This window comes from Montipora foliosa, chromosome 11 (genome assembly GCF_036669935.1).
Source record: "Montipora foliosa isolate CH-2021 chromosome 11, ASM3666993v2, whole genome shotgun sequence".
NCBI classification, from domain to species: Eukaryota; Metazoa; Cnidaria; class Anthozoa; order Scleractinia; family Acroporidae; genus Montipora; species Montipora foliosa.
The window spans coordinates 46,127,447-46,135,820 of NC_090879.1; the positions used below are offsets into that span (position 1 = coordinate 46,127,447).

Below are 8,374 nucleotides of genomic sequence, written 5' to 3' on the forward strand. Positions count from 1 at the left end.
TAGCCCTTTCACGGTTAGTTTTTCTCATTTGCATTACAATGTAATCTAGCGTGTATGTGAGGCACTTTCGGGCTATTTTGAAGTTGTAACCCCGAATATCCTGTGCTGAAAAAATGGCGTCCCGATTTGCATCCATGACAAGTGAAGAAAACATCCAAATTAATTTTTTGTGCTGTATATTATCTCACTGTTTTAGTATGTACTAAAATTGTCGCGGCTCCGTAAATATCCACCGCTAGCCAACTCCACTTCGGTGAATAGTTGCTAACTATTATTATTATTATTATTATTATTATTATTATTATTATTATTATTATTATTGTACTTCAATAGACCTTTTTGCAGATAGGGGGGCCATTTTGATTTCGATTATTTCAAATAGCTATTATGGAATGCCCAGGGGGCAACAACATATTAATTTGCCCCTTGAGCATCCCATAATGTCTTTTGAAACAATAGAAATCAAAATGGCCGCCATATCTGCCAAAGGGTCTATTTGTCTCCGTTTGCCTACTAAGGCCAGAACCTAACCATCATGATGGTTAGAAGAGTGTTTGTTCGATTTACTAGATTGAGAGGTTGTTATTGCCTGGAATTTCCCGTAGCTGTTTTTTGGTGCCTTTCTTAATAACTCTAAACGGGAATTACCACTGTTATCATCTTCCACATACGGGCTACTTCTTTCCCCAAACCTTGTATTTCAACAGTCTCTCTGAAACGTTAAGGGAAGCGTTTTTGTCCGATGGTACGGCCAGGTCATATGGGTACACTTGTTTTCCAGCCTATTCTTGATCACAATGTCTAGGCGGTTTGCTGTTATTGTTCTATCTGTCTGAATGGGCATACTAGTATCGTCTTTTTCTACTACTGTTTTTTTATCATGTTCATACCACTTGTTTACAGGGTCCACCTTGTATTCCCTGCAGATATTCCAATGTGGGTGGGTTGCAACCTTATTGTGCCGATAGATATATTCTGTCTTTAAGGCCTGGCCAAACGCTCACAACATTTCAATGCAACATCTTGCAACATTGTTGCATGATGTTGCGACATGTGTTGAACAGGGCGGCCAAACGCACGCAACATTTTCAACGCAACATATCAATGTTTATGTGCCCCAGGCCCCTGGCGCGCAAGAAGTGGACCTAGTGCGCATGCTTTAGCGCAACAATGTTGCGTCAACGTGGCCAAACGAGTACAACATCATGCAACATCCAAAATGTTGCACGAAAATTTTGACCATTTTCAAATTTGATCCAACATGTTGCAACATATCGCAACATATCGCAACAGGGTGGCCAAACGTATGCAACATGTTGTGCCCAACAATGTTGCAAGATGTTGCGTTGAAATGTTGTGAGCGTTTGGCCAGGCCTTTTAGGGACCTTAAGCACGCGCGTTTTTGAGACGCGGACGGCAACTGGAAGTGACCTGTTTTCCCTTTCAACTTGTCTTCACTCAACCACATTTATAGTGCTAAGTATCTTTTCTCCATTAGAGGTGATTAGTATAAAAATCTAGGAGAAACATCTGTCCTGGCACACGGAATGTTCTCTTCCGGTTAATTGTTGCCGTCCGCGTCTCAAAAACGCGCCTGCTTACGCTCCCTTTTGTCAGTACTGGACAGCCTGACATAATGTGGTCTAAGGTTTCTTGGGATTTATTACAAAGGCGGCAATGAGGGTCATCTTTTATAATATGATACTGCTATGCTTGGGTAAGGAGAGCTTGGCCTCTGTTCCTGATTTAAACCCACACGATTTGAGCCGTTGTTATTATTATTATTATTATTATTATTATTATTATTATTATTATTATTATTTAACATCATGTTCTGGCTGTTGTCATTGCCGTCTTTTCTTCTGATAGGCGAGTCATAACAAATGACCAAAGGCTAACAGAATTGTCTCTTCTTCACATGTTTCCTCAAAATCCTTGCAGTTCCCAACAAAGCAGTTTTTTTAATTACTCCAACATTGAATGGTATCCCTAGCTTTTCAATCCACCTATCAAATCCTTTGGTGACACTTCCAAGGGCTCCTATCACTACAGGTACGACTTCTACCATTTTGAGTTTCCACTATCTTTCGATCTCTCTCTTCAAGTCCTAGTATTTTTCCACCTTTTCCCTTTCTTTTTCCCCTACTCTTACATCAGCTGGTACATGATGATTATTATTTTTAGTAGTAGTAGCAGTATTATTATTATTATTATTATTATTATTATTATTATTATTATTATTATTATTATTGTTATTAAAACTCGTCAGGGTGGGATTGACCTTTCTCAAATTACATCTATCCATTAGAGAAACCTCTTGAATGTCCAATTACATTCAGATGTTCCGCAACAGAATAAGAACGTCCCACAAAAGACAACAGCATATCCCCAGACTCCGTTCGCCCATAACGCGTTCGTTCAATGAGTAGGATTTCGATCGACCATCCCAAGAAAAACTGAAGGTGTTTGGAAAAGAGAATTTTAAATTTGCGGAATTTTTTTGAGTAGTTGTTTTTTTTTTTTCGGAAATTACTTTGAACGTCTATGGTGTATTTTTGCAGTTTCCCTCATCCATCGCTTTTTTTTCCAATCATAGTTGAAGGGGATCTTGAGAAGCGCTTTCAATTCATTGCTTCGTTCTCCCGAAGCGTCATGGGATTTCACATCTTGAAGGACGGCTCTTTAAGGATTCGCCGGTTCTAGCAAGCCCATTTACTACCTCTTCTCACCTGAGTTGCATTGAAATTATCCCAGTTTAACACCACTCGGTTCTTATAATGATCCTGGTGCTGATTGGTGACGTCAAGCGCTGCCGTGACAAACTCAGCTGATGTTGTGGTCGATCTGTACACATCCCACACCACTTTATTGACACCACTAGCTATTTTGAACACCATGGTCCACCCTGTGGCAACGGAAAATTAAATAAAATAACTCAAATAATCCAACTTATAACTCTGGTTATTTTTATATATTTTCATATATATTTTTTTTTGAGATCTTTTGGGTAGGACTCCAACTTCAGGCGAAGAAGGCAATTGTCATATCTGTTCACTAAGAAAAGATGGCTTCCAAGGGAAATTGATTTATTGACCGGAAAAAAGTACTAGCCGAGTGTCTTCGGTGCACGTAATAGGGTTTAGATGATGGCAGTGGAAATTAAAGTTTTATCGAAACACTATTGTTAAGTAACAGACCTTTCTCCCAGTTTCAGTGTGAATGAAGGATTGTGCATTGTGCTATCGAGAGTGAAGGATTTTCAGCGATATAGGAATTAACTAATTTTGTAATAGTAATAAAGAAATTAATTTATTAATTCCTATTACAAATTTTCTTATTTCGTTTTATTGTACTTGTACGGTGAGAATATTTCTTTGTTTACGTGACTCTAAAAACGGGCAAAGCATAGGGTACCTACTGTCTTTCCTTAATTTGTAATCTTTTGAGAATTGGGTTGAGGCAGCCAAAATGAGAAACTCTGTTTCAGAATTTTAAACCTATATTTTTTACTCGAATTGAAAATGCTTACTATCTGCTCAGTTTCCGATCCAGTGAAAGTTCCAGTCCCTGGCCAAGAATTTCCAATAGAGTAAATGTTCTTCATTCCTCGATGTCCCATCAACTTTGGGAACGCTTTACCATGGGGATTTTTGCATTATATATATTATTATAAATGTTTAACGTCATTTTAAGCGACTGATAGAAATAAAACGCAAATACCGTGTTTATCGTGTAGTCACGGTCAAGTTTAAAGATACCCCGCTTTAACTAATTGTCTGAAAATGACTTTTCGGGGGACGTAAAATGGTTAGAAAGCCCAAGTTTACAAGAGGCGACCAATTTCAAAGCGTGAATTGGTAAATTCGGGATCACCGCTAAAAAATCCACACTTCTGTCGGGGTGGGATTTGTCATGCGTTTTATACATGAGCCTCTGGCTCGGATACTGAGGGCAACCTCAATCCCACGCTATGACTTTAATAAATTGATTGATTGATTGGCTGATTGATTGATTGATTGATGCGCAGACACGTGAGAATCCAACGCCCTAAACACTGCATCACGCCACCTCTTCCAATAACTAATCACCATTTACTGAATTGAGCTATAACTGGCAACGAGACTGGAGATAACCTCGCCTTCATTTATAGGCAACTGCAACTAAAAGTAACTTGGTACACAACCATTATAATAAATGATCCATGGCTAAGCACGTTTCCGAACCCTAATAGAACTATGTCGTCACTGTTTCGAGCCTTGCTTTCATAAATTCTCTCCACAAACCTCCGGTTGTCATTTGACAGTAAACTGGAAAACCATCTAGATGTCCTGTGGAAAAAATTGTAGTTGTTAACATTACTGTTAACATCTCAGAAATGAGGCCTGGGGCCCGTTTCTCGGAAGTCCCGAAAAGCCATTTGTGAAACTCCCAACCGCTTGTTTTGGAAAACCGATCTTTTAACATGTTTTCAAGGTAACAAAAATAAAAATGACTGTGAAGTTTAACGACTTAAGTCTTCTCCGTTCTTGAGATACAAAGCGAATTATTACACCAAAAAATGGCCCGTAAAGTTTCGGGACTTTCGAGAAACGGGCCCCTCATTTTGAGAAAACATCACTAAAATAACCCCTTTTACAGATAACGCGGTATTTTATTGCCCTAACGGAAACTATTCTTAGTTGGTACTCGCTATGTAGCATTTTCAAATTATTTCACTTCAATTTTTTTTCCTCGCTTTCCCACAAACAAGAATTTTCTCGAAACAATTACCGACAAATTTATTGAAAGATTGAATAAGTACAGATAGAAAACGAAATGACGCTTCACGGTAGAAAAAAACACAGTTCTGATATCATGGATAATTGTTATCCAAAATTACGGTTAAGATGCGTTTACCGAAATCGCGTTTTACGAAAAAAATTTTATTTTTTCACATTTCACGAAATGCAAAAGTAGGCAATTCACGACTCATGAAAGTACCGTTTACCATCCTCAGGTTTAATTAAGCTAAGAGAAGGAGTAGACTGGGATTTTACTATATAGGAACCATTTTTCGGAAAGGGCCTAAGCCAAAGAACATGGTGAAATTCCGATAACGTTTTGTTCTGGAATGGGCTTGCGAGAATACGCCAATAGAATACGTTACTTCAAAACGTTTCACCGACAGAATTGATTGACTACATGAAATTGCCAAGAACACTCTAAACACCCTTACCTCGTAGACGAATCCAGTACACTCCATCGTTTAACTGTTGCCCAGCACTGTTGTCCAGAATATCTTTACAGGAATATCCTGGGTTCCTCTCTGTACCATAAGCAGAGGTATACTGAACTGTTTTCCACTCAGTGCCCAAGCAAACCTGTACCTCCCCATTGGCGTACCTTATCGAGCCAGCGTGCGCTGCGTCATTGCAGTGGCATGATACGTCGCCGAGTTTAAAAATGGTCGGCACGGGTTGGTTGCAGTCGAGGGTTTCTTCTACACAAATTTGAGCGCGCACTTTTGCGGCCAGGAGAGCAAGGCATAAAATTCCTAAGAAATACTTCATTTTGATGTGTCTCTTTTCAGTGCAAACCCCTAAGTGATTAGATTCAAGGTCTAAAAATATTTATTTTCAAAAAATAATCATGTGTTCAGCTGCTTTGGACAATTAATGTTTGCAGTTAATTTTTTTTTTCCAAAAAACGAACCCCAAGAGCAAGTGAGTTTTCTGGGCTTGAAGAGTTTCTTAAACTCATTATCTTTATTAGTTACTTCAAGTTAAGTACATGAGTTCAACCCCGCCTGCGGTTTTTGTATCCTCAGTCTAAGGAAACCAATTTTTACTCTAAGATATCTCTTTTTTTTTTTCCAATAATAAACAATTATTGGATGAGGTTGAGCATGATATCAGTCATGAATTATCAAAACCGAGGTCTGTGTTATCTGCCGAAGCCGGAGGCTGAGGCAGATAACACAGACACGAGGTCTGAATTCAATAATTGTTTTATTATACATTTTTCACATAATTCATCCTCAGAAACAGAAGTGAAGCGTTCAGCCATTTTGTTTCTGAGGAGAACACTCCAAGAGGCTTAGTAACCAGGCAGACGTTGAACTTGACATGATAAATGTAATATCTGCAGCAGCCAATCAGATTTTTCATAGTGAGTCTGATGTATAATAATATGCTTTAATTGCCTTGTCTTACTAGAGCTAGCCAAATTTAAATGAGACATCGGCAAATATTTACCAAAACGTCGAATTTAAATTAAGACATTAACTTCAGCTTTTCAATTTAATAAGTCTTACAGTTTTTAGATAACTATTCTTCGATTACCGTAGCTTTAGTTTGCTAAAACTACTTTATTGTAGGAAATTATCACTTCATGAAATTAACGCGAATTTCAAAAATTTGCGTTAATTTATGTTCACGTTAATTTCCGCGTTGTTAATTAATTAGTGCGTTAATTTCCGCGACTTAATAACCATTATATTTTCCCCCAAATCCATCACTCACTCCTGACATTCTTGGCAGCTGGTAAAACAATAGATTTTATTCGCGTACTTTATTTCACATCAATAAACCGTTTACTGTACTTCAAATGCATTTACTCCGTCTTCTCTGTCAAAAGAATGGTTCTCAATGTCTGCTTCTTGAATTTCGGTATCATGGACACTGCGAAGAACGCTCGACTTCGCTTAGCCCATGTGTTTAGGGCTAATTGCACAATTACTGTTTGTATTTTGGAGTTTTACAGTAAAATTTAATGTCAAACTAAATTTGTTCCCGTTCTCTCAAATTCTGGGGATTTTTTGGGTGTAGCAGTCGCGTTAATTTTCCATATTTTGAAATTTTACCCCCTCTTGCGCGTTGATTTTCTTTCTTGGGAAGCAAATTTTCCTTCAAATCGCTTTAGAAAAAGTGGCATTAATTTCAAATACGTTAATTAACTCGAGCGTAAATTTCCTATAATAAGGAAATGAATCGAGATGAATCAATGAATGAATAAGTAAATAATCGGCAAATAATTACCAAGAAAGGGCTATGTTTTTTTTTCCCAAACGCTAGCCGCGTAGCACTTATATTTCAACGGACTTAACTTATTTGAGTGTAATGTGAAGTGCTAGTTTTCTACCCCATGTGAACCATGTGAGCGTTAGCCCTACTAACGGAAATGGGCCCACACAAGGACAAAGAAAAACTCTGACCAGGGTTGGAATTGAACCCACGATCTTCGGATTAGATCACCGCTGCTCTACTGACTGAGCTACAAGGTCAGACGGGAGAAGGTCGTGGGAATTGACCCACATGTACTTTTACATGTTCATTGCCGTGACTTCAGTTCCCACGGCCTGCTCCCGTCTGACCTTGTAGCTCAGTCGGTAGAGCGGGGAGATCTAACCCGAAGGTCGTGGGTTCAATTCTCACCCTGGTCAGAGTTTTTTCTGTCCTTGTATGGGCCCATTTCCATCAGAAGGGCTAACGCTCACATGGTTCATATGGGATAGAAATCTAGCACTGCACATTACACTCTAATCAGTTAAGGCGAATTTACATTAAAATGTTGATGTAATATTTTTGCATTGGTATCTCGATCAATGTTTGCAAAAGTTTTGCAACTTTTTCGGAGCGTTTTACAGCTGATAAAAACAAAATTCAAGCTGAGATCTATGTCAACGAATTTTTTTGTGATTTAAACCACGCAAAACCACGAAAATAAACGGGTCTCTTCGAAGCGTGCTTAAATTTCAAAAAATGAGCAGCAAAATCAGCATGAATTTGTGACACTGATGAATAATGAAGCAGCTTTTAATTTCCAAAACGATAGAATTACCTGGTGATAAATAAGCTCGTCTAGGAGAGTGAATTTTTGACTTAGCAGAAACAGTGGTCAACCTCAAAAGTTAGACGATTATGATCTTTGTGTTGAATTCAAACATTTCTTGTCATTTCTTATAACACTTATATAACACTTATAACTAACAGAAACAAAAACCCAGTGTCTTGCCGTCATTTTGTCACAGATGTATCGTTTGTTTCTTAGTTTTTGGTAACACGCAAGGTAACTTGATCACAGGTGGCCGCTGAAATCGACGTCACTTTCGACTTTGCGATTCACTTGTTCAGCCAAAAGTACAAGAGAAAAATTGAACGTAGTAAAAATCTCCCAAAATATTTTTCGCTGGTGTTAACGTTTTGTATTCGCGGCACAAAATTTATTTTGTTTTCTTGTCGCAAAGTTTCTTGCTAATGGCAAGTTTTTCTATTCTCGATCTACTCTTCCTAAAAACTTCCTTCTGCTCTTCTTAAAAACTGTGTATCAATATTTATTTACTTTTGCATCAATAGTTGTTTTGCATAAAGCAGGCTAACAAAATCTGTACCTTGCT

At 38.2% G+C, this 8,374-nt stretch overlaps 1 protein-coding gene across 1 annotated transcript in view; it reads right to left on the reverse strand.

Annotated features, from left to right (window-relative positions):
- The window catches only part of LOC137975832 (uncharacterized), a 10,139-nt gene extending 4,566 nt beyond the window's left edge, over nt 1-5,573 (reverse strand). The window contains exons 1-3 of the mRNA XM_068823025.1: nt 5,216-5,573; nt 4,284-4,328; nt 2,730-2,905 (exon numbers count right to left, since the gene is read on the reverse strand). Of these exons, the coding sequence (XP_068679126.1) occupies nt 2,730-2,905; nt 4,284-4,328; nt 5,216-5,549 (555 nt within the window). The 5' untranslated portion in view covers nt 5,550-5,573. The remainder of the gene's footprint in view (nt 1-2,729; nt 2,906-4,283; nt 4,329-5,215) is intronic.
- Nucleotides 5,574-8,374: the final 2,801 nt, after the last annotated feature.